Source organism: Eulemur rufifrons, chromosome 21, assembly GCF_041146395.1.
Source record: "Eulemur rufifrons isolate Redbay chromosome 21, OSU_ERuf_1, whole genome shotgun sequence".
NCBI classification, from domain to species: Eukaryota; Metazoa; Chordata; class Mammalia; order Primates; family Lemuridae; genus Eulemur; species Eulemur rufifrons.
This window is the reverse complement of record NC_091003.1, coordinates 25,038,363-25,066,297: the sequence shown is the minus strand read 5'-3', so window position 1 is coordinate 25,066,297 and position 27,935 is coordinate 25,038,363. Positions and strand designations below refer to the sequence as shown.

At 51.7% G+C, this 27,935-nt stretch overlaps 1 protein-coding gene across 5 annotated transcripts in view; it reads left to right on the top strand.

Moving 5' to 3' along the window:
• MED15 (mediator complex subunit 15) overlaps positions 1 to 27,935 on the top strand; it is a 65,089-nt gene that overhangs the window by 26,153 nt on the left and 11,001 nt on the right. For 2 of the 5 annotated variants that reach the window (XM_069497353.1, XM_069497354.1), the window contains exons 3-9: positions 9,014 to 9,065; positions 10,746 to 10,775; positions 12,275 to 12,487; positions 19,406 to 19,644; positions 20,694 to 21,050; positions 22,301 to 22,429; positions 27,699 to 27,818. In XM_069497353.1, coding sequence (XP_069353454.1) covers positions 9,014 to 9,065; positions 10,746 to 10,775; positions 12,275 to 12,487; positions 19,406 to 19,644; positions 20,694 to 21,050; positions 22,301 to 22,429; positions 27,699 to 27,818 — 1,140 coding nt within the window. The remainder of the gene's footprint in view (positions 1 to 9,013; positions 9,066 to 10,745; positions 10,776 to 12,274; positions 12,488 to 19,405; positions 19,645 to 20,693; positions 21,051 to 22,300; positions 22,430 to 27,698; positions 27,819 to 27,935) is intronic. The other 3 variants (XM_069497357.1, XM_069497355.1, XM_069497358.1) reach the window with 2 other exon arrangements.

Sequence of the window (27,935 nt, the reverse complement as noted above, 5' to 3'; positions counted from 1 at the left end):
GAGAGCGAGGGAGGAGGAGGATGCCAATGTGCATCTGTTGAAGGAGACAGTTTCCTACCTTTCACCTTTTTAAGGAACATCACAAGCCCAAGGTCAGGCTTTTCACCAAGTCTCAATATATCCGCTGTACCTGTTAATCAAGGACAGTTACCCCAGCATTCAGCCACGGGAAGCATTGAGTTTGAGCTGAGAAAAGCACGACATGTACATTGAAAGATGTGAACATGCGAAATGACGAGCATTGTGCTCACAGCTGTTGAGATCTGCTAGAAAGCCTGGGCTGTGCTGGGTGCAGCTGGCTCTGAATGAGGGTCCTGTGTCCTGCTCACCAGTAGGCAGTGCTCCTTTGCCCTGCCCTGTTCACGCGTGTGGCTGTCAGGACTTGTGCATCACCCTGAGGAGACATACTTGTTCTTAGGCCTAATTTTAAATTCTAATGTTTGGTTTTCAGTAGCAATATTGTGCATATATTAAGGCACTGAGAGCAGTACTTTACAGATACTGTCTAATCCTTGTGACATTCCCCAGTTTGCCTGTGAAGAAGTTCAGGTACAGTGCAAGTCAGAGGAAGCATGGAAGTGAGCTTGCTTGCTTGCTTTCTGTTGATCTTATTTTTAAATTTAAGCTGGGTAAGGGGGCATTGACATTTGTTCTGTTCATTTTTTTGATGTTTAAAATATTTTATAATATATAAAAATAAGAATGTAAAATTTGTGAATCATAACATAATACTTTCAAAGTCTCAGGGAGGTGAGAACACTGGCTCTGGAGTGCCTGCTCTGGGATTTGATATATAATATTTTTAAATATATTTGAAACACTTTCAAACAGATTTTGCAGAAACTGACAAGCTAATCCTAAGGAAATTTAAGAAACCCAGAATAGCCAGAACAATCTTGAAAAAGAGCAAAGTTGGAGGACTCACACTTTTTAATTTTAAAACACACTCCAAAGCTACAGTCAGTAATCAAGACCATGTGGTACTGGCATGAGGATAAGCGTGCATAATAGACGAGTGCAGGAGAATCGAGAGTCCAGAAAGAAACCCTCATGTTTACTGTCAATTGAGTTTTTGACATGGGTGCCAGAATCACGCGGTGGAGAACAGTCCTTTCAGCAGAGGGCACCAGGACAGCTGGATTCCACATACAAAATCACGCGGTGGAGAACAGTCCTTTCAGCAGAGGGCACCAGGACAGCTGGATCGCCACATACAAAATCACGCGGTGGAGAACAGTCCTTTCAGCAGAGGGCACCAGGACAGCTGGATTCCACATACAAAATCCCGCGGTGGAGAACAGTCCTTTCAGCAGAGGGCGCCAGGACAGCTGGATTCCACATACAAAATCACGCGGTGGAGAACAGTCCTTTCAGCAGAGGGCGCCAGGACAGCTGGATTCCACATACAAAATCACGCGGTGGAGAACAGTCCTTTCAGCAGAGGGCGCCAGGACAGCTGGATTCCACATACAAAATCCCGCGGTGGAGAACAGTCCTTTCAGCAGAGGGCACCAGGACAGCTGGATTCCACATACAAAATCCCGCGGTGGAGAACAGTCCTTTCAGCAGAGGGCGCCAGGACAGCTGGATCGCCACATACAAAGTACTGAGCTTGGACCCCACCTTCACACCACATGCAAAAGTTAACTCAAAATGAGTTAAAAGTCTGAATTTAAACACTAAAACTATAAAGCGCTTAGAAGAAAATAAAAGTATAAATTTTTGTGACCTTGTATTAGGCAATGGTTTCTTAGATGTGACACCAAGAGCACACGCTACAAGAGAAAACCACAGTGAGATACCAGTTCACACCATTATGGTGGCTATAATCAAAAAAGACAATAGAAGTGCTGGCAAAGACAGAAATTGGAGGCTTGCTGGAGGGAAGGTAATATGCTGCAGCCGCTGTGAAATCATGACAGCAGTTCCTCCAAAAATTAAATGTAGAGTTACCGTATGACCCAGAAGCTCCATTCCTAAGTATATACCCAAGAGAGAGAAAAACATATGTCCACACAAAAACTTGTACACAAATGTTTATAGCACCATTCATAATGCCAAAAAGTAATGCCAGTTCATAATGCCAATGTCTGTCAGCTAATGAGTAGATAACTAGAATGTGGTATATGCATGCAATGGAATATTATTGGGCCACATAAAGGAATGAAGTGCTAATCCATGCTATAACGTGGATGAACTTTAAAAGCATTATGTAAGTGAAATAAAGCAGTCACAAAGGACCACGTGTTATATGATTGCACTTTATGAAATGTCCAGAATAGGCAACTCTATGGAGACAGTGTATTTGTGTCCTGTGGCTGCTGTAACAAATTACCACAAAGGTGGAGGCTCCTAATCTCTGAGTCCATGGCTCTGGCCTTGTAGTCATCCTTCCTTTCTCTTGCAGGGTACACATGTTTGCAGCTGAGTAGTTTTTTTTTTTTTTAATTCTTATGGGTACATAATAGTTCTACATATTTATAGGGTACATGTGATGTTTTGATAGAGCCGTACAATGTGTATTAATCAAATCAGGTTAATTGGGGTGTCCATCACCTCAGGGATTTTTTCATTTCTTTGGGTTAGGAACATTCCCATTCTATTGTTTAAGTTATTTTAAAGAATACCCTAACTTATTGTGGATTATAGTCACTTTGTTATGCTATCAAATATTGTTCATTCTGTCTAACTATATTTTTGTACCCATTAACCATCCCCACTGTATTCCCCCCTCCCCACAGTTGAGTAATTTAATCAGCCTGTTTCCTACCTCTAGAATTTTGGGAGCCCAACACCCTTCTTTGATTTTGTCTAGTCAGTCCAAGCTGGCAGTGTTTCTGCCGGTATAGCAGTCTCAGAAACCTTGTGGGTCTCCTGTGTATGTCTTGGGATTTATGCCATTAGGTAAAGTTTCTCCAAAGATCTTCCCTAGATAATTTTATCTCTTTTCTTTGCTTCTGTGAGTTGGTAAAGATTCATGAATCACATTGAATCTCTTTGACACTACCAAAATTTGGCCAGCCACACCCTTGGCTGCCTCTCCAGAACACATTTTCCTAATAGTGAATCTCCTAATTTTAGCATTTTGTTTGTTTTTTCAAGTCTGAATAGCCTGAGAATTTCCCAAATCATGAATCCCAGGGTCATTGTTGCCTAACAGTTCTTCTCTCAGTTTCTCTCTTTCCTCTTGCATTCCTAGCTGAATCTTCATCATTTTCCTTGGAAGTCTACTCAGCTAAATACACACGTTCATTGAGTATGATTCTGCCTTCCACACAGCTATAGGACGCGATCCAGCTAAACTATATAACAAGGATCCTCTTTATTCCAGTTTCCAATAACATGTTCCTCATATCCTTTGAGTCCTTCTTAAAATCACCTTTAACACTTATATTTCTACCAACATTCTGTTTTTGATAGTATATGTATTCTTGAATACAAGCTTTCTATATCAGCTTCCTCACTTCCTCTGAGGCAGAGTCTGGGTGGCAGAAAAATACATCTGTATTTCTGCCTGTAGATTTGCCTGTTCAAAGCAATCTATCACACCTCTCAAAATTCTACCAGCCTCTCATCCAATTCCAAAGCCACTGCCACATTTTTAGGCACCCCACTCCTGGTGACATAAGTCTGTGTTCTTTTTCTGTGGCTGCTGTAACAAATTACTGCAAACTTGGTGGCCTAAAAGAATAGAAATTTCGTCTCTTGCAGGTCTCAGGGCCAGAATCACAGTGTCAGCAAAGCTGTGCTTCCTCAGGAGGAATCTGTTCTTGCGTCTTTCAGCTGCTGCTAGCTGCTGGCATTCCTTGCCTTGTGGCTGTGTCACTCCAGTCTTCATGGCCAGCATCCTAGGGTGAAATTTCTCTGCTCCGTCTTCACATCACCATCTGTGTGTGAAGTTTCCTTTTGCCTCCTTATCAGGACACCTGTAACTGCATTTAGGGTCCCTGTGGAACCCAGGGCAATCTCTTTGTCTCGAGATCCTTACCTTAATCACATCTGCAAAGACCCTTTCTCAAATAGGTAACATTTACAGGTTCCAGGGAATAGGACCTCATATCTCTGAGGCCTACTATTTAGCCTACTACATATAAAAAGTTGATTAACAGTTGCCTAGGGCCAAGGGTTCTATGGGGGAGATGGAGTTTCCTTTTGGAGCTATGAAAAAGTTCTAAAATTGATTGTGGTAATGCTGCACAACTCTGAACATAGTACCAGAAACCACTGAATGGTGTGCTTTGAATGGGTGAATTTTATGGTACATGAATTATATCTCAATAAACCTATTATATATATATTTTTAATGGAAGAGTGAAAGTGATGGGTATCAGGTCTGCCTTTCTGGTGGCCTGGTCCGGGCAGTGTGGCTTCCTTGGGTGGGGAGGAGTAGAAGGGGCACTGCTGGGGCTGCCTTGTGCCAGGAGAGCCCCGCTTGGTTTCTGATGGCCCAGCCTGGGGCCGAGGATACTGGCACAGGAGTGCTTGATCTGGGATTTGATGGTAGTTTTAAATCTATTAGGAAAACCTTCAGCGAGACATAAAAGCACAGAGTTTTCATATTCCTCTAGGCTGAAGTCAGCAATTGCTGCAGTTTGGTGGCTTTCCCCTCATCCATCTCTGTGTCCCTCTTGAGGCGTAGTATCCCTGCGCGCTGCAGAGTGTGTCCCCACCTGACAATAGCGTGGCCTCACTGATGTTGCCTCATAGTCTGTCAGTGGGGAGGCCTCCTTCAAGGCTCAGCACTTTTCCTCTAACAGTCAGCTTATAGGAATCAAGATCCCAGTGAGGGTCCTGTCTCCCTTCAGGCCACTAACGGCCTGGTGAAGGAACAGCCCAGCAGCCCTGTAGACCCTCTGCCTGGTCTCCTATGCCCTCCGAGCATTTGGCTGACTCAGTGCTGCCTGCCTCTTACTTCTGTGGACTGGCTACGTCGGAAAAGCAAGAATGCATCACGGTGGGGCCTTGTCTTTGCGTTTCTGGGTGTCTCCATGTTCCCACGAGGCCACAGTTGTTGGGGGTTTGGAGAGTGGCAGCCCGACTCTCCTCTTGTAAAGCTCCTTGTTAGCATCTCACTGTTCTGTCATTTAATTAGGGATTGCAAAATGGTAATTGTCCTTAATTCTGGCTTTTCACCCACATTTATTACATGGAATTCTTCTGTCAAAGAGGGTTTCCTTTCATCAGCCAGGGCTGTTTCATTGCTGGAAACAGCTTGTTCAGGAGCCTGGGAATGCTGTCTCACTCATCTTCCAGTGCAAGCAGTACCCCTGGGGCACAGGTGGGTTCTTTTCCTTTGAGTCACATTTTGAGCTCAGGGCTGTGTATCTGCGGTGTTTTATTCCGTTGCAGCTGTTCATTCTGATGCTCAGATGGCTTCATCCTCACCCAGTGGGAGCTCCCAAGCACCGTCCCGTTGCTCTTGAGGCCCTAGGTGACCCCGTTCGTCTTTCACAGCTTGCTGGCATTTAGGCCTGGAGTTGGCTATTCCTCTAAGGAGCCCTGGGTACTTTTGAGGGTGACGTGGCATTCAGAGCATGCAGTGTGGGTACTGGTCTATTCATTGCTTTTCGGCCTTTTAGTGAAAAAAACCAAGGGAAAACATATTTTTGAAATAACAGCAACAACAAAAAACCCGTATTTGCACACTGATATTTCCTATTCAAATTTAACTTTATAGGATTTTTACTACTTTAATTTTAAACATGTCTTTTCTGTTACTATGAATATCATTGTTTCTAATATTATTAGCATAATTACTTGCTTTACTTTAAAATAGTTTCAGAATAAATGGCTTATATTACCACTAATAACAAAGTATTGACTGAAAATTTAAGATTCCTTTGCAGCAGTTTGTCCTTAACATGTATCCCTTCCATGGAGAATGTGCAGTTTTATTTTTTGTTTCCTTCTTTTAAAAGGCCCCTCAAAAGAATTCTTTTCTGTAAATGAGTATGCCACCGACTTGATACCTTGTTTTAGTTTACTATGAACTTTTAGAAATTGTACCTTTTTCTTTTGCTTTGGTTTTATCTTCTCAATAGTGGAAGATTTACATGCTTCCAAAGCAAAGACGGGCAACGTGGTGTGGTCAGAAAAGGCTCATTTCTAGCCTAGTTCCTGGCACTCATGGGGCAGCTGTTGCTCTGCGATTTTGGTTTATCTTTCCCACGTTTCCTGTGGCAGATTTAAGTGAATGTGTGTCTTTGGATTCCCCAGGTCTCATCCCAGAGGCGTGTGTGGCACAGTGCATGTGGTGGGGAGCATGCGTGTTTCCCTCCCGCCTGTCTCCTTCCTGGTGCTCACGCCCTGGCGTGTCACGGGGCCCTTGTGTGCAAGTCGAGCCAGTGAGGGAACTGTATGAAGCTTTTTTATAATAACATCTGTTTAAAATGTTTTCTCATTCTGTTTTTTCGTCTGTAAGCTGGGTGTGTTAGTAGCTCCTGCGGGTGGTTGGGAGGATTCAGGGCATTAATACATGTGAAGTGTTTGCGGCTCTGCCTGGCACTGTAAGTGCCAAGTGTTAGCTGTTATTTTTAAAGGTGGTCATTGTTTATAGTCTGTAATACCCAGCCTCAGGTGCAGCCTGGACACTTGATGTTTGGTAGCAAGCAGAGGAGATGGAACAGCCCGAGTGAAGATGAGGGAGGTTACATGCTCCTCAGCGCTTTTTCTGGAACAGTCCTGGGAGAGTCGGGGTGCTTTGGAGCAGAAGTGGGTACCATCGTCTTAGCATCTGGATGAGGGCTGGGGGTACTTGAGCCTGGGAAGGTCAGTTAGGACACCAGCATCCACAGCAGGAACCAGAGGACCCGGGGGCGTGACAGACAGCCCACCAGGGGATCAGAGGCAAAGTTTCAGATTCCAGGGTTTTCTCCCATGGAAAGGAGCTATTGCAGCTGACCCACAGCACCCAGCCCCCCAATGTTTCTGGACGACCTGCCTTTGGAAGAATTGTAGGAAATGTATTTGCCGGACAAGAAAGGCCCTGGACTAGCAGTTGGTGAACTGCTTCCTGTGTCGGTTTCTCATGTCAGGTGCCCCCTCCCTGCCTCCCCTCAGGCCTCCTCACTTGTCTTGAGAACTGGAGCTGGAGCAGACGCCACTGGCCACTCCATCTGGGCCAGGAGCAGTGCAGTGTGGTGACACCTGCTCACCAGGCTCCAGGCACTGGGCTGGCAGTGAGTCTTGCTGTGTCCTGGTTCTGTGCAGAAGGGGTTTGGGGACACGCTCCTAAGCCTTGTTCAATGTGTCTTTATGTCTAAGTACAGTTGCTTTTGAAACCTACTTCCTTGGCTGGGCATGGTGGCTCACGCCTATCATCCTAGCACTTTGGGAGGCCAGGGTGGGGGGATTGCTTGAGGCCAGGAGTTCAAGGCCAGCCTGAGCAACATAATGAGGCCCCATCTTTGCAAAAAACAGAAAAACCAGCTGGGCGTGGTGATGCACACCTGTAGTCCCATCTACTCAGGAGGCTGAGGCAGGAGGGTCACTTGAGCCCAGGAGTTTGAGGTTGCAGTGAGCTATGTTGACTCCATGGCACTCTAGCCTGGGTGGCAGAGTGAGACCCCATCTCTAAAAAAAAGAAGAGAAACCTACCTCCTCTTGTTTTACCTTTTATGATGTGGAGAAAACATAACAAATTCTCTTAAGGCATCACAGATCTCAGAGATGGTCCCAGGCGTTAAGGAGACGTCAGACACTGGCCTGGCTCGCAAGTCCCCTTCCCCTCACACTTGGCCACCTTCTCTCTGTTCCTGAGCTTCCTGTGGCTCCCACACCTTTTTTGTCACACCCCACTCACCACATCACTGTCCTTCAAGGGCCAGGCTGACATGGGCCCACCATACATGTTGTCTTTCCCGCCAGGGATTGCTGGGGCAGCCAGGGACTGGGCGTGTGGACAGGCTCTCCTGCAGCCCTGGCTCCAGCAGTGCCCAGCCTCCCCTCTCCCCGGGCCTTTCCCTTCCTGTTGACCTGTTGTTCTGGGCTCGTTCCCCAAGCTGAAGACAAGGGGTGGGGTGGAGCAGGGAGATAGATGTGGGATCATAAAGATTTAGAAAGTGTCCGTATTTTTATACTCATCTGAGACCACTTTTCATTTTCCTTCCTTTCCTGTATGTCTGACAAGGGGACACTCCTTGTCAGGTGATTTAGGAGGAAGGTCAGTGAGCAGGGCAGGGAACCAGGGCTGCCTTGCCGGAAGGATGGGCATTTCGACAGACGGGAAGGACGCTTCTCTGAAATAAGATTTTAACTCAGACATCGCCTTGTTGACCAGAGGACAAAGTCACAGTAGCGATTTCCCTGGGACACCCAGGAGTGAATGTCCTTGGGTGCCAAGAGGACAGTCAGTGGGTGGCAGGCGGGTCCTGCTGAGCAGTTCCAGAATCACGGTGGCCCACACAGAGAGGGCCCTGGGCAGGCATGGCCTTCACCTGCCACCTGTGAGTGGCGCTTTGCTCTCTGCCTTGCTGTGCTGTAAATTTGGATGAACACAGATCCACGGAAAGCACAGCCGGGGCGCGCCATCCAGATTCGCAGCAGAGACCACGTCAGCAGTGAAAAGGCAGCAACAGGCTGGGCATTAAAAACGAAAGCACTTCCATACGAACAGTGCAAAGACAAAGCGGCCCGCTCGTCTGCTTCCGATAGGCCTTGTGACCTCAGCCCAGCTCCTCGTCCCCTCTGGGCCTGACTGTTCCCTTTGTGAAAAGAAAGGGGCACTTGAGATGGCCCTCGGCCCTCTCAGCTGAGTGCTCTTCCCATGAGGGTGGAGGAGCAGCAATTTGAGGCTCTCTGTACCGCTTGTTTCCTTGTGCCTGTTATTGGCCGGCCTGGCCGAGCACTGACGGCTCTGCTCTGAGAGACGGATTCCAGAGGAGGCTGAGCCGCCCTGTGGTGGCCTCAGAGGCCAGCAGCCTCCGGGAAGAGCCTCAGCCCGGCAGCAGGAGGGGGAGTCAGATGGCTGTGCTTCTTCATCTGGGATTAAACCGCTTCCTGTTTTTACTTTTAGGACGAATACCTTTCTCTCGTGGCCAGGCTCATTATCCATTTTCGAGATATTCGTAAGTAAGAGTTTGCATTTCTGGGGTGTTATCACTGTGAGAGTGCCGCTGTGTCGCTGCCTGGCAGAGGCTTCCTGGGTGGGCTGTGGCACCCGGCTCAGAAGGTCTGTGTCCACTCGCCCCTTCTGGAGAATTCTTCCCTGCATCGCATTTGATTCCAGACTCCTTCCTCACCTCAAAAATGCTGATTCTGGTGTCATGGAAATGTCCTCAAATTGATCTAAACTGGCCTGCTGTTTTCACTTGTCCATTTAATCTCCTTTTTTATAGGACTATTGCTTTTAATTCTGGGAAGTTCTTAAATATGTTTGCCCTGGAAATGGAAACTTTCTTTCCTAAAAGTTGATTTTATTGGCCACAGAGTTTTGACCTAAACAGGTATTCCCACCAGACTAGAAGCTTCTGAGGTCAGCTTCCTAAGTCCCTGGCTCCCGCTGTGGTGACAGTGCCCTCATCTCACGTAGTGCCACCTCTGGTTTGGAGAGTCCCCTATGGGTCTGTCTGCCAGGCCAGGCAGCAGCCCTGGCTCTTCAGAAGTGAGTTGTCGTTGCATCCTGGGGCTGGCGCTCTTGGCACTGTGTGTGTCACGTGCAAGCACGCAGGTGCTGTTGCTGGATGACCACAGCCTGTGAAGGAAACCAGGGCTGGTGGCTGCTCTGTGGCTCCTGCCCACTGCAGTTGTGTGACTGCTGGGGATGAACTGCTCTTGACACAGGCCTGCCCTTGGAGCACACGCCTGGCGAGTCCGTCGCCTGTCCCCTGTGGTTTAGGAATGGGGGGGATATGGGTCGTAGAAGCAGCTGCAGCATCAGTGTCAGTCGTCAGGGCAAAGGGAGACAGAACATCCCAGAGCCCCGTGGGTTTGGCTTCTTTCCACAAGCAAGGTGGACTTGACTGGATCTCACTTTGTTCGTGGTGCTGATAAGGCGCCGGGAAGTACAGAAGAGGAGAAGGAACAGGAGCTGGGAATAAGGAGCCCAGATGACCCAGCCTGGACGTCCCCACTCTGCTTGTGGGGACAGTGGCTTGGATGCCACACACGGTCCTTGGGAGGCTCACAGGCTCATGGGGAGGGGGCCGAGCAGGAGGCTCCAGGCCAACTGTTGCAACAGTTCCCCACCACCGTGCACCGGGGCCAGCGAGACCTGGCTTCCAGCTGGCGTGGACAGCCTCGGTTTCCTCCTGTAGGAAGTGGAGATGCTGCCTCGCCGGAGTGGCTGGCACCAGCAGTGCTGTTGAGTCTCAGCACTGTTCTAGCCTTCTGGGGGCTCCTGTTGTGCCCTTGTTGATTGCTCAGGGCTGAGCTGAGACCCTGGGCCTGGAAGGGAGGAAAGCCAGAGAAGGCCCAGAGCCCAGACCCCAGCCTGTCTCCGCCCTGGGGGCAGTTCTGCAGGGCTCCACGTTGACCCCAGAGTGGCTCTGCGCCCTCTGCTGCAAGGGCTCTTGTGGGTTCAGTGCTGGCAGGAGCAGACACCCTCCCCTAGTTCGGGGAACACGAGGAGCTCCGTGGGGGTTAAGGTTTGAGGCACCAAGGTCTGTTCGCCTCGTTTCTAGGCAGGGTCAGTTCAGTTTTAGCAAATAACCTCCGGGCAAACGCTTACAGAACTGACTTACCCCTGGAAATATGTGGTTATATAAAACTTTTGTTTACTTTGGTTTTTTGTTTATGTTTTTACATAGATAACAAGAAATCTCAAGCTTCTGTCAGCGGTAAGAGTTTTCCTTTTGAAGTAAAGTTTTTCCTAACCTCAGACTTGGGGCGGCAGGAACGAGAGTGCGTGCTCGTGTGCCCGGATTCGCCTTGCCACAGAGGGAACTCCAGCCGGGAGAAGGCCCGCCAGCCGCGCCCTGACCTCTGCTCCACCTCCGCCTCCCTGCACACGGGGAAGTCAGACGGTGCCTCCCTGGCCCGTTTCACACCACTGCCGTCTTGGCCCAGCAAAAAGATTCTAAAAAGTCACAAAGCTATGAAGACGTTATCTAAAAATTTTGAGCTCTCTGGGAAAGAACTATTATGGTATATTTAGTATAATAGTCTACAGTAGTATTCTGAGAGAAGAGCTGTGAATTCACTTTCTTAAATTACAAAATTTCTTTGTAAGTTCAGAAATCTGTATTTTTTAATTTTAGGATTTTATCACATAAGGGGAATCCTGTCAGTTCAGCCCTGTCTCTGCTGACCGAGCTGCCAGTGAAGGGCTTTCGCAGACCCACACTGGCCGACTGCTCCCCGCCCGCCAGGAAGGGAGTGTCCTGGCATCGCACACTGCACAGCGGTCTGCTCCGCGCTGGGCAGTGGGCCGTAAATGCTGACTGTGCACGCACGCCTTAGCCGTGCAGCCCTCGTGGGCTCCACCTCTCGGCCAGTGCAGGATTCTTGGCCAGCCAGTCAAGGCAACGTGGCTGAGTGTTGGGCCCCTTGGTGTTGAAGTGTGGGGTCCTTGGGCATCACCCAGTTCTGTGGCAAGGTAACCTGGCTGGGCCACACCCAGCAGGTAGCTGTTTGCTGTGAGCCTACACAGCATTGGGCTTGTTGTCCTCGTGGCATTGCTCAATGAGCCAAGTCTGCTGACCTGGTGTACTTGGCACCTTGCCCCTCAGTGCCCCGTGGAGCCCTCCTTAGTTGCTCTGGTGTGGTGGCCTTGGACACGGGCCCATGCTGCGCTGGACTCTGCAGCAGCAGGCTGGCGCTCTGGTGTCTGCAGACTTGCGTCCTCCCCGGGAGAGTGTCTGCCTGGCTCCTCCTGCTCTCTCTGGTCTGGCCACTGTGCTCCCACTCACTGTGTAGAAGGGCATCGTGCTCTGTTGTCTCTGGAAGGCCCAGCTGGGTGCTCACCCAGCAGGAGGGCTGGACAGCCAGGAGGGAGGAGCTGCCACCTTCCCTCAAGGCCTCAGCGCATCTCCAGTTCAGCTGCGGGCATCAGAGGGGTTGTTTGTCTCTTAATAGGACCCTAGCACAGGCCAGGCTAGGGGTATGGGACATGCTCCTTGCTCTTGAGGGGCTCAGTGTCCGGGAGCAGTGACAACACACCTGACATCCTGGCCCCTAGCGTTTGGGAGGCTTGAGAACTTTGGTCTCTCGCCGTTTGGGGGTTTGAGGGGGTCGAGCCCGTAGGTGGGAGGAGATCTGTGCTCCGTGAGCCTCACCCGTAGAGCCACACCCAGTCCAGTGGGCCTTCCTGAGACGCTGTGCTCTTGTGTTCCCACAGATCCTATGAACGCGCTCCAGAGCCTGACTGGTGGCCCTGCCACAGGAGCCACGGGAATCGGCATGCCTCCCCGGGGACCAGGACAGTCCCTGGGCGGGATGGGTGGCCTTGGTGCCATGGGGCAGCCGATGCCCCTCTCAGGGCAGCCGCCCCCTGGGACCTCAGGGATGGCCCCTCATGGCATGGCTGTTGTGTCTACGGCAACTCCACAGAGTGAGTACTGCACTTCCTGGAGGATTTGCCACTTCCCTGGCGCGTGACAACTCTTTTTTCCTTTCCTTCCAATGGTATGAAGAAAAGCATGGAGAAGCTCCAGACAGCTCTGCCTTTTTATCTTTGTTGTGTGTGGAGAGAAAAGGCTCCAAGCCGTCTCTGACCTGCCAGAAGGGTGCAGTGATACGGGCCCTCTTCCTGGCCCTGGGCGGGAGGGCAGGACTCGGGGAGGCTGGGGTGGCCTGGGCCTCCATCTGAGGGGCTGTGTTGTTGCTGAAACAGAAGCAGTGTGTTTCGGGTGTTCTCAGCCACCAGGCAGTGCTGTGTCGGCACCCACGACCCCATGGTCGCCCTAAGCCCTGGGAGCCATCCCTTCTGGTGCTGCCCTTGCCCCTCGGTCATCCTGGGTGTGGTCTGCAGCACGTCATCGGCTGCCCTTCCTCAAAGGGGGTGCTTTGTCCTCCTCATGCTTCTCTGTGTGATGTGGCCCCTTGTCCCTCACACGCTGTCCCGGTTGGGAGGCTGTGGTCAGGTGTTCTAGGTGGACCAGAGCTGCTCTCAAGAGAAGGCAGAGAACCTCCTCGATCTTACTCCCGGGACCTGTGTTTATGTGCCTTTGATTCCCGTCAGCATTTACTCAGTACTTGGTGTGTGCTGTGCCCACTGCAGAGTGCTTCAGTACTTTCTTCCCCTTTATGACACTCTTTTATTTTTGAAATAGTTTAAGAGTCTTAGGAAGTTGTAGAATAGCACAGAGAGTTCTGTGCGCCCTTCACCCGGCTGCCCCCAACAATAACATCTTACGTAGAACATTGTCAAAAACAAGAAATTAACGTTGGGCAGTACTATCAACCCAGCTAGAGACTTTACTCACACATCAGCATTTTTTGGCGTGCATTCTTGGGTTGCACATGTGGGTATGTGTCCTTCTATGAGATTTTATCATGTGTAGAATTAAGCAGTCATCACTAGTCAGCATGCAAAGTCTTCCGTCAACACCAGCAAACTCTGTCGTGCTCCCTCTTACGAATCAGCCCCTCCCTCCAACCCTAAGCCCTGGCGACTGCTGATCTGTTCTTGTCTACAGTGCTGTTGCTTTCCAAACGTCGTACAATGAAATCACGCTGTATGTGACTTCTGAGATTGGCTTTTTAAACTCAGCCTGATGCCCTTGAGATCCATCCTGGCTTTCTCAGTAGTGTGCACCTTTTGTTGCCAAGTAATAGTCCATGCATGGATGTTCCCCAGCTTGCTTATCCATTCACCCCTGAAGGATATTTGGGTTGTTTCTCATTTTGGGCTGTTACAGATGAAGCTGGGTGGACGTCAGTGCACAGGCCTTGGTGTTTGGGTCTGTTTTTCATGCATCTCTCCCAATAACCCTGTTAAGAGGGCAGTGCCGCCCTCCTCACCCATGGCCGTCCTGTCGGGTTTCCCCTTCTCAGGCCGCAGGCGTCCTCAGTCCTGCCTGCTCCTACCTGGAATCTTCTTTCATCCCCAGCTAGCCCTTCCCTTCTCCTGTCTTCATTCCCTTTTTCTGACGGATGTGTTGCCATCTAGCTCTTAGCGAGCGCTGACTTTCTCATCCTGAAACACAAAATTATTATGCTTTCTATATTGGACCAATGCTAGAAGTAGCTGAGAACTTGACAGGTAGTTTCCGGGGGGGCCCTTCCTCCCGGGCTCCCACCTCCTCTCTCATCAACACACCTGATACACGCAGGGCCAGGTTAGGGGAGGATACGCAGAAGTGCTGGCACTGGCTCCTTGTCATGTTATACTCTTGGGTACTGCTTGGATTTCTTTTTATTATGAGCTTATATTTTATAATAAGAAAAAGTTTAAAAATGTATAAGTTGAAGGTCAGGCATGGTGGCTCACACCTATAACCCTGGCCCTTTGGGAGGCTTGGTGGGAGGATTGCTTGAGGCCAGGAGTTTAAGATCAGCCTGGGCAACTACGCTAGACCCCTGTCTCTACAAAAAGTAAGAAAAATTAGCCAGGCGTGGTAGTGCATACCTGTAGTCACAGCTCCTAGTGAGGGTGAGGCAAGAGGATGGCTTAAGCCCAGAAGTTAGAGGCTGCAGTGAGCTATAATAATACCCCTGCACTTTAGCCCAGGCAACAGAGCAAGACTCTGTCTCACAAAAAGCAAAAAAAACCCCAAAACAACTATGAGTTTAGAATGCTCACGTGACTTGGTGGTAATCCCACTCCAAAGATTTTGTGTTGAAGCAATTCTTTGTTAGAAGCTCAGTGGTGAAGCTGTGGTATCCTGCCCACACCCTCCCCAGTGTGACCTTGGCCCACATCCTGTTTTCAGCTTCCCAGGGGCCTGGTCTACTGTGTGGCGTTAGGTGAAAGTTGAAGTGGGTTCTAGGCTTCTGCATCCTGCTGCTTACCCCCGTTAGGACCCTCCCTCCCTGCCCTGGACCCCTAGCCTCCCTGGTCTCCCCAAAATAGGTGGTGTTGCCTAGTGGGCATTTGCTGTCCCTTCCTGACACCTTTTCCAAACACGACTATTGATTAAGTCCCCTTCGGGTCTTCATCCAGTGCCACCAAGAGGGCAGAGCCTCGGTCAGAGGTTTTGCCAAGGGTACTGTGATAGTCTCCAGGGGACCTGGGTTGGTCAGAAAAGGCTGAAACTGCGGACTGTCCATGTGGCTGGGGGCTGTGGTACAGCATTGGGATGAGACTGGCTTTTCTCTCTGTGTGTTCTTGTTCTTCAGTGAATTTTATATCATATGCATGTAAAACCGACTTTAAAAATAATTCCCACTGCCAGCTGTGTGACAGCCAGGGTGCTCCTGTCTAACCAGGTCCTGGAGGGGGTGCACTTTGGGTTGGTGGGGGAGCTCTTCGCCCTGCTGAGCCTTGGCTCACTGCGAGATGGGGGGAGGCGAGCCTGGGATTCCTCCGTCCAGTCAGGATTTGTGCTGGGGCCTTTGGCACCCCCTGTTCCCCCAGAAGCAGGTGCAGATTAGAGGAACACATCCCTGGCCTAGGCCTACTCGATTGCACAGATTAAGGGCAAGTGGTAAGCATGCAATCCAGAGTCACCAGGCACGCAGGGAGGAGAGACGGGTGAAGGGAACAGAGACAATGAACCAATGGAGACACGCTCAGGGACCACACATGCGGGAGCTGTTCGATCCTGGCTTTAGGCTCAAGATGCATAAAGAAATAAAGGACAGCATTTCAAATGAGGAAGCACTGTCAGAAGTAGTCGAGCAGATTTGAAATGGAACCTGTGAAAGTGAAAAATATAATTATTGAAAGAAGAAAGTGTGGATGAGTAAACAGCAGATTAGATATAGCTGAAGAAAGAATAGTAAACTCGAAGCTAAGTTTGAAGAAATTATCTAGAATGTAGTGTAGAGAAGAGGACATTGAAATGGGAAAACAAGGGGTAAGAAATGCGGAAGATCAGATCAGAAAGTCTGTCAGCATCTAATCAAAGCCCCGAAAGGACCAAATGTGTAGAGCAGAAGAAAACAGTATGTGAGGACTTGTTGGCTGGGAAAAGCCCAGCCAGCCCCAAGCAAGTTAAGTAAGAGGCATCCACATCTTAACCTACTGCTGTGGGACTACAGAACTCCGGAGGCCAGAAGCATATCTCAGAAACAGCCTGTTGCTGGGAGGGAACAATATATAGACTCAGCAATGGAGTCAGAAGGATAATCGAATATTGTTAAAGTGTTGAGAGTGGAGCTGCCAGCTGCAGTTGTGTGCCAGCAAGACTCTTTCAAGGACGTGGAGAAGCAAGACGTTTTTAGATAAACCAAGCCTAAGAGACCTTCGCGAAAAGGTTTTCTAAAGGACATATCCTTATATTTGCTTACCCTTTCCTCTTCCCGCCTGGGTCATCCTTTTATGATGTAAGGTGTAAAATGGGAGAAGAAACACTGAGCATAGATGGTAGTAAATGTGTGTCAGTCTAAACCGCTGATTCTCTGCTACAGTGATTTTGCTCCACGGGAGACACTGGACAATGTCTGAAGCCGTTTTTGGATGTCACAATGGTGGGGGTGCTGCTGACACCTAGTGATCAGAGGCCAGAGGTGCTCCTGGCTGTCTGTGCAGGAAGGCACCCCAGAACATAGAATCATCTGCGTCGAAATGTCAGCAGTGACAAGGTTGAGAATCCATGGTGTAAACAAAAATCACCTCTGTAAAATAATACACTCAAGCTAACCTCCATACGGACTTGCCACATTCCAAGCACTATTTTGAGTGTTTTATTTATGATAGATTATTTAATTCTTAGTCCAATGTGTGGGGTGGATACTATGACTATCTTTTTTCTAACAGAGAAGAAACTGAGGCAGTGAGCAGTGACAGAGTTGGGATTTGAGTCCCAGCAGCCTAGCTCACAGGTTGTCTTCCTGGCCACAGTCTGTCTTGCACTTTAATAGAGTGTGTGCTCTGAACGGTTAAGAAGATAACAGGACATGGAATAAATGGAAGTCACGAACACCAGGCCTGTCATGAGCATGTAAATCCTACTTTGAAAAATGCTTACTCAGTTAGGGAAAGAGGCTAAAATATTGATAAGCTTTATGCTTTAAGTTAAATATGCATGATAAAATTGAAAAACAATTGCTAAAACAGTAGAAATAATTTATAAGTTTCAAATCAATAAGAGAAAGTGGAATAAGGAAAAAATAAGCCAACAAACAAAAATCCAGAAATATCCAAAGTTCAGTCCAGCCATCTGACAAAAATGCAATTCAACGAGAAGCTTAGGCCGGGCGCGGTGGCTCACGCCTGTAATCCTAGCCCTCTGGGAGGCCGAGACGGGAGGATCACTCGAGGTCAGGAGTTTGAGACCAGCCTGAGCAAGAGTGAGACCCCGTCTTTACTAAAAATAGGAAGAAATTATCTGGACAGCTAAAAATATATATGGGAAAAAATTAGCCTGGCACGGTGGCACATACCTGTAGTCCCAGCTACTCAGGAGGCTGAGGCAGAAGAATTGCTTAAGCCCAGGAGTTTGAGGATGCTGTGAGCTAGGCTGACGCCATGGCACTCTAGCCTGGGCAACAGAGCAGCAAGATTCTGTCTCAAAAAAACCCCCAAGAAGCTTAGAAAAGGGAAGACAAATAGAATTAAGTTGAAAAATATACTGAAAGACAGGAAATGTGAGATTAAATGGAAATGAAAGGAAATAGTACAGCTATATTATCTTAGTAAGAAAACACACCTACAATATAACATGCAGAAAGATTTGAAGCTAAAAGGTGAAGAAAGATGTTACTTCTCCTGGTTATTAGTAGGTAAGCAGACAAAACGATACATTCACAGAAGATTTAAACAATGTAATGAACAACTTAATCTAAGCACATGATAAAACAAATATATTTATAAAAATAGAAAAGTAAGCCTCAGATTTCAGTTTCAAAGTACTATCATGTTTGTCATACACGTTTTCTGAATGTCACACAGTTAGAAGTCCATAACAAAATAAATTTAAAAATTCTTACAAGTAAGAGAATAGCTAAAATAAATAGTGACAACATCAAGTGCTGATGATAGAGAAACTGGATCACTGAGATCCTGCTGGGAATTGAAGTGGTGCAGCTGCCTGAAAACGAAGCGCGCGGCTCCTGGACAGCGAGAACTGGCCGTGAGCACCTGTGCCCAAATCTGCAGTCACCCCAAGTGTCCTTCACATGAGCCTAAATGCGCTGTGAGGTGCCCATGGGATACTATTTGGCAATACAAGGAGGGAACTACTGATACAACCGCAACCTGGCGATCTGCAGAGAATTGTGCCGAACGTAATAAGCCAATCCCAAAAGGGTTCGTACCGCATGGTTCCACTTATATATACCATTTTGAACCATTATAGATAACTTTGAAATGACAAAGTTGTAGAAATGGAAGACACCACAAGTGGTTGCCAGGGCTTGTGGGTTGGGGTGACCGCACCAGGGACCCTAGTGGTGTGGGGACTGTTCAATGTCTTGACGTGGTGGTGGCTGAGCCCACCCAGGTGATAAAGTTGTGTAGCACCTAGTACATCCCACACATCTTTGTTGTGATACATTGTAATTTTACAAAATCTTACCATGGAGGAAAGTGGGCGGAGTATGCAAAGAATCTCTCTGTGTTCTTTTTTTTTAGTAACAGTTTCATTGTGATATAGTCCTCATTAGCATACAATTCACCCACTTGAAATGTACCACTCAGTGGTTTGCAGTGTAATTCACAGGGTCATGCAGCCATCACCACTGCAGTTTTAGAATATTTTCATGTTCACAACAAAAGAAACCTCACCACAGAAAATGCTGTGATTGCTCATGTCAGCACTATTCACAACAGCCAGAAAGTGGGAACAACCCAAGTGTCCGTCAGCTGATGAATGGATACATGAAATATGGGAAATCCATGGAGTGGAATATTATTTGACGATAAAAAATAATGCAGACAAAGCTGAGACCCACAACATTGGTGAACTTCGTAAATATGCTAAGTGGAAGAAGCTGGTCACAGAAGAGCACATACTGTCTGATACCTTTTATGTGAAACGTCCAGAAGAGAGGCAAATCCATAGAGATAGAAAGTAGATTAGTGGTTGGCGAAGTCTGGGCATTTTATCTGTCTAAAAGACTTAGTTGGCCCTTTTCTTTTCTCATTGATATGAGTAATTCGTAATAGTAAGTTCCATAATTAACACAAATGCCACCTCCCATTCATCTTTCTCTAGTAAGGGGAGCGTCGAGATCCCAGCGGCAGCCTGGACGGCGGGCCCTGCCTGAACAGCCGTCCTGTCTGCCCTGCAGCGGTGGCAGTGGGGCCTTTGCCTGTTGTTGCTTCCCTTGCCGTGCAGCCCTGTGGAGTCTCAGGGAGCCAGGCCTGCGCGGGCGTGTGGGGTGCATGGGGTGCCGTCGGCCTAACTCTGGGTCCGCCCTGCAGCCCAGCTGCAGCTCCAGCAGGTGGCGCTCCAGCAGCAGCAGCAGCAGCAGCAGTTCCAGCAGCAGCAGGCGGCGCTGCAGCAGCAGCAGCAGCAGCAACAGCAGCAGCAGTTCCAGGCGCAGCAGAGTGCCATGCAGCAGCAGTTCCAGGCAGTCGTGCAGCAGCAGCAGCAGCAGCTGCAGCAGCAGCAACAACAGCAGCAGCATCTGATTAAACTGCATCATCAAAACCAGCAACAGGTACCAGGCCCCCCCTTCCCGCTCTCAGCCTCCCTCTATGGTCCTCGAGCCCTGGGCAGGAGTCGCCACAGTGCCAGGTGCAGGGGCCCAGAGGCAGCCGAGGGTCCTCCCGACACAGGTGCTGCCGGCCCTCCTCCGTGGGCTTCCCTGACTTGTGAGGGAGGCCCCTCAATCGGGCTCGGGGTGCCTGGCTGCAGGCCCACTGTGTGCTGCGGGCTGTGCGCAGTTCAGCGAGAGCTAACCGAGGCAAGAAGCGAGACGAACACTCTGAGACTTGGGAATGCTTGAGCCGTCCTGAGGGCACGTTTCTTTCGAGGACATGTGCACGTCCTGTTTGCCCCCGTCTCAGTGTCTGTGCTGTGTTAGTCGACCTCCACTGTGTTCTGTAGGGCAGTGGAGCTGTCATGTTAGAAGCCCTCTTACTGGAAGCTGTTTTGCTGGGCCGAGGGTCACAGTGAGAGTCCAGATGTGTTAAGCATCCACCCTCACAGCAGGTCGTGGTTGAGGGAGGAAAGCCCCGGGAGCCCGCTCCATGTTCCACCCATCCCGGCCCTGCTCGCCGGCCCCCTGGATCTTGGAGGCTCTGCTCCCAGGGCTGGCTGTGCATCTTCTCCCCCGCCTGACGAGCAGGCTGGGGCCATCACGAGGCTCCTGCTGCTGACCACCGTAGGGACAACACGAGCGCCAGTGGAGAGGCTTCAGAGCTTGCCGTTGCTGAGCTATATCCGGGCTTCTGTGGGGCTGCACCTGTTTGTTGTCGCCCCTTACTAAACCTTCTAGATGCTTCCTTGAACCATCCTAGGGGGCGGACCGGTCTCTGATGGCCAGAGCACAGGCACACACTTGGTGTGTCCTCAGTGTCAGGGAGGTAGCCAGCGTTGGCCTGGGGGCCCAGAGCCCTGCTGTGGGAGCTGCTCCCTCGCCCTGTGAGAGGTCAGCCCAGGAAGGCCTCCCTGAAGGCTGTGCCAATGCCCACCTCACTTCCTGGGGCCACAGCCGGTGCCGGAGACTGAGGGATGGGAACTGAGTGCTGTCTGTTTTGTCCCTAGATACAGCAGCAGCAGCAGCAGCTGCAGCGGATGGCACAGCTGCAGCTTCAGCAGCAGCAGCAGCAACAGCAGCAGCAGCAGCAGCAGCAGCAGCAGGCTTTGCAGCCCCAGCCGCCAATACAGCAGCCACCAATGCAGCAGCCGCAGCCTCCCCCTTCCCAGGCGCTGCCCCAGCAACTGCAGCAGATGCATCACGCCCAGCACCACCAGCCGCCACCACAGCCCCAGCAGCCTCCCGTTGCTCAGAACCAACCGTCGCAGCTGCCACCACAGTCACAGACCCAGCCGTTGGTGTCACAGGCTCAAGCCCTCCCTGGACAGATGTTGTATGCCCAGCCCCAACAGCAGCTGAAATTTGTGAGTACTTGCAGCCCACGGTGGGGCGCACGTGGCTCTTCTCCTGTCGCGTGCAGCCAGCGGTTCTGTCAGCAGTGGCTTCTGAGGCTCTTTGGCTATAGACAACGTGTCCTCTTCCTCAAGCGTTGGGACTTAGCCGGCCCCGCCGACCGTGTGGTGCAGCTCGGCAAGGGAGTGTGAGCTCCAAGAGCTGTTTCTGTGCCCCGCATGGGATGCCGCTGCCTCCTGGACAGCAGGTGTGGCTTCCGAGCAGTGCGGCTGATTCCAGCAGTGTCCGTGGACACCTTAAGGTCATGGGTGACTAGGTCCGTGGGCACTGCACACATTCTCACCATGTGGAAGGTGCGCTGGCTCCACTGGGTGTCCGTTGTGCTTTGCCAGCTGCTCCGAGTTATGTTCTGAGCAAAGACCTTTTAACCCTGTCATTACCACATTTTGAGGGGAGTATTACTATAAAATACTGTTACTTTCGGTCGCATTGTGTGTCTGCGCAAAGCAAATCCAGTCAATGACATTCAAACAGCAGACAGGGTCTTGCCGCCAAGGCAGAGGTAGCTGCGTCAGAGGGCCATTTGAACGTCTTTCTGGCTCACTTAGTTTTCGTGGCTTTTTGTATTTTTGATTAATTGAGTGGAGTGGGGCCAGGGGCCACTTCTGAGCTGAGGGTCGAGCGAACAGGAGGCCCCACAGAGGCAGGCCAACATCTGGGAGGGTTGTGAGGAGCAGATACAGCCACTCACCTGGGAGCCAGCACAGTGCCTGGCCTGTCCCTCTGCAGGCGTCTCCACCCAGTGGTCCCTCAGTTGCCTGCTTCTCCCTGGCTCTGCTGCCCAAGTTCGCCTTTCTAGCCACGCCTGTGCCAGGCAGCCTGGTTGCCTTCAAGGAATCAGGGCTGAGCGGGGCTCTGGTGGCTCAGAGGATGAGGCGTGTGCGCGGCGTTGGAAGTCATCTCTTTGCTTGTGACAACCGGTGGGGAGGGGTGTGTGGAGACATCCCAGGAGGAGGGCCGCCCTGCCTCTTGCTGAAGTTGGGGGGGTGGGGCTCAGCAGTGCCAACTCAGAGCCAGGCAGTTGTGGGACATTTCTGATGAGCTTGTGGGATGAGGGACAGCCAGTGAGGTCACATCATGCTGCGTGAAGTCATGAAAATCCGTCCCCGTCTCAAAGGCTCCATTTGCAAAGCTCCCACAGAGGTAGTGGGCGCTCTCTGCCCCAGGTGGCTCCAGATCGCGTTCTCTCCTCGTCCCTCAGGTCCGGGCTCCCATGGTGGTGCAGCAGCCGCAGGTGCAGCCGCAGGTGCAGCAGGTGCAGCCGCAGGTGCAGCCGCAGACAGCTGTGCAAACAGCCCAGACGACCCAGATGGTGGCTCCTGGAGTCCAGGTGAGGGCCTTGGGAGCCAGGGCTTCTGTGGTCACCAGCAGGTGTGTGCCCACCTGTGCGTGGAGCGCTACAGCGAGGGTCCTGTTTGGATGAGGGGCCGAGTTGGTGAAGCACAGGGCTCCTCTCTCTCTTACACTCCCCGGACTCCCTGGGGTCCTTGGGGTGCCCAGGTCTGCTCAGTCGTGTCTGGGACTCTACCAGCTGTGTAGTGCATGTCATTCCTGCCTTTCCTCAAGTGTCCTTCATTGTCCCTCCTCCCTACCACTCTGAGCGTCCCTGAGAACGTGCGTCGGAGAGGAAAGTACCACACTTTCGTCCTCACCTTAGCTTCCATTTGAGCGTCTGAGTACAGAGCTGGTCCGGTGAAAGGCAGCTCTTCAGAAACTGGGGAGAGGATGGGGCAGGAGGGTGGGAGGAGGTGTCCTGGCGCTCGCTCACGCTCGGGGACGTCGGCGCTGTGGGAAGTGTGATGCTCCCATGTCACTGAGCCTGCTGTGCTCGTGCTCTGTGTGTCGGGCGTCGGTGGCGGCTCACCTTTCCTAGTACCTGGGGATTGGAGATCCGGCGTACTGACTTCCCTGATAGAGCCACCTCACCCTTGTGCAGGGGACGAGGCAGGGAGACATCTGGTCTGGGGCTTCGATTTTTCCAGCACGTGGTGGGAACACTGCTAGTCCTGACTCGGGGGCGCTGGCTTTAGAAAGAGTAAGAACGTGCTGGTTGATGCGTTGAGACTGTGGCTGGCTCCCAGGCCGCAGCTGGCACCCTGGCGGTGCTTTGCCGCCCTCATGAGGTCAGCGGTGCTCCTGCCCTGCTGGTTTACTGGGAGCCTGTTGAGCGTGACGTCTGGGTGCACAGCCACACATGCCAGGCGTCATTTTGCACTTGGGGGTGTGTGTTCAGTAACGTCCGTCCCGGTCCCTCAACCTCACTCAAGTCCCCGGGAAGCTGTTTGGGGAGAAACGTGCCGACAGAGGGACTCTGAGGTGTTTGGCAGAACTGGGCCGACCTAGCAGCCTCCCTTGTCACAGCACCAAGCAACCTGGGCGCAGGGTCTCTCGTCACCCGCTTGGTCAGATGTGGCCTGTGCCAAACACCACAGACCTCACATTTGTGGCTGGAGGAGGCCAACTGCCCTGTGTGATGAGACTGGAGTCTGTCCCTGCCACTGTCCTGTGTGTCTCGGCGTGTCCTTGGGCCTCCTGGGCAGGGGGCCCTCCTCTTGGTCTCCTGTGCAGAGCAAGGACATGGCATGTGTTCACAGCTGTTCCGTGGCGGCACATGGTGACTGCCCAGCTGGTGGACGTCGCTGCTGTTGCCTCTTTGTGACCTTCCCTTCCCAGTCCCAGGACCATACTTCGTGGAAACTTCTGCACCTCAGGTTTGGCCAAGCAGCAAAGGGAGAACTTTCCTTTTCATCGGTCTTGGTGTTTGGAAAGCGAGCGGCCATAGAATAGTTGATGGGTCAAGGTGGTGAGGGCCCGATCTGCTGATTTGTTCGCAGGCTTCTAGTGCAGGGATCTATGTGCCTCAGCTTCGCTGGCATCTCGTCACCTTCCAGAAGCAGGAGCCCAGCTGTGCACTCGGTTCCCCACGCTGAGCCTGCGCTTCCCAGCGCTTCCTCCACCCATTGCTCTGGGTGGAGGTCCCCATCTGGTTGGCGTGGGAGTGTGGCCATGGGCAGCCACCTCCAGAATTAACGTTCTTTCTGTCCCAGTGGAGTGCAGAGTGTTCATGGCAAGCAGAGTGAAGGTGGGCCCCAGACTTTTCTTTTCACGTGGGGACTCAGGAAAGGCTGCAGGCGCGTGGAGCGTGCTCGCACTGCCGCTGATTGCAGGGCAGGGTTGGCGTCTGAAGGAGCCTTGTCCACTGGCCCTGCGGCTCCGTGGGTGCTGTGTGGTGGGCTCCCCAGTGCTGGCGGCAGAAGAGCCTGGTCAGTTCCTGAAGCCCTGAGTGTGGTGCGCGTCCGAGGTGAGCTTCCCCGTCCAGCCGCACACCTCGGCATTCGGTGCCTCGCGTCCTGCTGGTTTTCTCTCTGCCAGTGCGCTTGCTTCCTGCGGACGGTGCGGTTTCGTGGGGGCTGGTTGGCTGACCTCATTGCACTGTTCTAGCAAGAGCAGAGTCCCTGGGCTGTGGCCAAGTGGCTTAGGTGCAACAAGCCCTCCTGAGGGGCGTGTTTGGCCTTTGGTTGGCACAGTGGACCAGGAGAGGCTACAGTACTCTGATCCCCAAACTTTTAAAAATGTGCGGTAACTGTAGCAGATAGAAAGTGGAGAGAAATAGAGGAGAAACACTGCAGTGAGGGAGGGACAGATCGGTGTCCTTTCTGGTTCCCACATAGCCGAGGTCACGCTGCCCGTGGGTTTTATATGCGGTGTCTTCCACATTAGCATAGAGTGAAATGCTCTGCTGAATTAGGACGCCTGGTCGACATCATTTTCCGTGTGATATTCCTCTATGATTATCTTCTGCTATCCTTAATTGCCATTTTGTTCTTGGATCTTGGGGTTATTTCCAATTTTTTGCTGTTACCAGTGGTGCATATCTTGATGCATGGCTGAGTTCTAGATTGTACCCGAAGCTTCTCAGAAGTGAGTCACTGGGTCGCTTTGAGGGCCCCCAAATCCTGTCAGCCAGTCGTCTAACCAGGAGCTCAGAAATGCAGACTCGATCTCCCTGTGTGGTGCTCATACCTTTGACGTCGGGATGCGGTGGTGACCACGTGTTGCAGCTCTGTGTATGTGAGCTGCCACACGCCAGCAGAATGGGCCTCTGGTTCCCCGAAGGAAGCACTGGGATGGGGGCCCAAGCGGGCAGCCCTCCGTTCCTCATCTTTCAAGCCCGCCCTCTCAGAGCCTAAGACAGGTGCCCCTCTTAGGTGGCCAGGCCCTCAGCCTGGGATTGAGTATTCTAGAAAGATCGCTCGGCCCTGTGCTGCGTATGCCTGGTTCTCTTTTACCTGATGTTGCTTGTGTAGCTGAGGAGGGTGATGTCACCCACAAGGGAATTCACTGGGACACAGCAGACCTCTCTTTCTCCCCAACAAAAGCAGCACAGAGTGTGTCTCTATGTTCTAACAGTCTCCATGCTTTTGTCTTTTGACCTTCTTTTAGTATATGAAAACTTAACTATAATTTACAACTTACAAAGAATTATCACTGGGCTCAGAGGCTCATACCTGTAATCCTAGCATTCTGGGAGGCCAAGGCGGGAGGATTGCTTGAGCTCAGGAGTTCAAGACCAGCCTGAGCAAGAGCAAGACCCCATCTCTACTAAAAATAGAAAAATTAGCCGCCATTGTGGCATGCGCCTGTAGTCTCAGCTACTCTCGGGAGGCTGAGTGAGAAAAAGGGGATCGCTTGAGCCCAGGAGTTGAGATTGCTGTAAGCTACAATGATGCCGGCATTCTACCCAGGGCGACAGAGGCTCTGTCTCAGAAAAACCAAAACAAAGAATTGTCATCCAAGACAGACCTGCGCTGTGGACGTGCGTGTGGCGTGCTGGTTCCTGGCTGCTCTCTGGCAGAGCGTTGGTGGGCCTGGAGGACCCTCTCTCCTGCGCCCTGCACTGTGAGGGCAGCAGGGAGGGGCCGGCCTGGGGGAGGGGGTTGAATTCCTTTCCGGGTACACGTGTGTTGGGAGCAGTGAGATGCGCTCACGGGACTCAGTGCTGGTTGGCGGCTACCTGGCGCATCCGGTCTATGAACGTGACTGGTGTTTTCATTGGCATTTATGCGTCAAAGAAACTGAGCTTTCCTCATCAGGAGTTCTCAGTTACACAGAAACCAGTCAGCAGCAGATCACATTTAAGCTTTTCATTCCTTATTAGTACTTTTTTTCCCTGGAAAAATGTTTGCACTTCTCATACCACCTGGCCAACTTCCAGGCCTTTTTCTCTCCTGAGGGAGCACGACTGAGCCACGGCAGTCTCGGACGGGCTCCTCTGAGTGCAGCGGCTGGTTGTAAATGGACTCCGGCCCCCACCTCCACCCCCCAGTTCTGCCAAGAGCTGGGCCCTGGGGAGTGTTGCTTTCAGCCCCTCCCTCAGTGCAGGCAGGGGCCCTCCTGGGCAGGCCTCCTCTCCTGGGCCCGGGGGACATTCTGAGCCCTCACTAACCCCTGACCCATGTCCCCCTTTGTGTCTGACAACAGGGTTGGGGGTGGGGGGCTCTTCAGGACTGGGCCCCCGTTTTGGCGGACACCATGGGGATTGCTTCCTTACCCCTCCCCTAGGAAGTACATCTGTTGCTCTGGCTGCAGGAGTGAGTGAGGTTCTGGCTGGCATCTCCCGTGGCCTCTCACCCCTAGCTTGCCGTGTCTGCTGCATGCCTGGCCGTGGGAGTGAGCGTGGCCGTACATGTGAGGCCACAGTCGCGCTGCAGCCGCTCTCCTGCTGGAGCCCTGTCCCTGGTGCACCTCGCTGCGTGCGCTGAAGCCCGGCTCAGCCTCCCAGGACGACTTCTGCTTTTCCATGGATCGGTCCCGCTTCCTTTCTGAACCTGGCCGTGTTTGTTCTCGTCTGTAACTGTTCTGAGCACATGCAGGCCCTGCTGGGCCCAAACCCACCACAGCACGCAGCCTGCCTTGCTGGGAGGAGGCCTGCCAGATGGAGTCCCAGACTTCCCTTGCCCACCTTCCCTCATTTTTGTAGTTATGAATGAAAACTGAAAAAAAAAGAAGAAAGGAAACCAGTTCCTTGGTAGATACCAGGACCGGCAGCCTCAGAGAGGCCTGGGGGAGATGAGGATGGTTTGGGGTCTGGCCCTGGGAGGCGTTCGGCTGTGTGCTGCTGAGAGGGAGGGACGCTCTGAGCGGCTTGCCCGAGCTCATCCTCTGTCTCAGTGACTGGCCACTGTGCTTGTGGCTTGAAGGGACGTACTCTTTTGAGTACCCAGGAGCCTGGTCTCCCAGAAACATCACCCCTGGCCCTCGAGATCTGGCTCTGGTGGCTCTGTGGGCTACAGGATTCTGGTCTGTCAGCAGGTTAGAGGTCTGTTCAGGACAAGCAATGAAGGAGTGAGGCCAGTAGAATAGAAAGGTCTGGAAGCAGCATGCCTGGCAACTTCCAGATTCCTAGTGCTGCACGGGCCTGGCGGTGCTGTGGGCTTGAACAGGTCGGCAAAGCTCCCCTCCCAGGCTGCCCAGAGCTGCTCCAGGGCCCCTCACGCTGGCGTCCCTTGTCATGGAGGCTACCCACACCCTCTGCACCTGCCCGTGCTCTGCGTTTCTGTGTTGCGATCACCTTGTCTATTGTCCCTCTGTCCTCAAAGATGATCACGGAAGCCTTGGCCCAAGGTGGGATGCACATAAGAGCCCGGTTCCCGCCCACCACCGCTGTGTCCGCCGTCCCGTCGAGCTCCATCCCTGTGGGCGGACAGCCCACCGCACAGGTATTCACGGGGCAGCGCACAGGGCACGGCCGGGAGCTCGGGGCGTCCTCTGGGCGCCTTTGTGAAGCACACCTGTTGTCCTCAGTGATTTTCCTCATGGCGGCCTTCAGAGTGCCC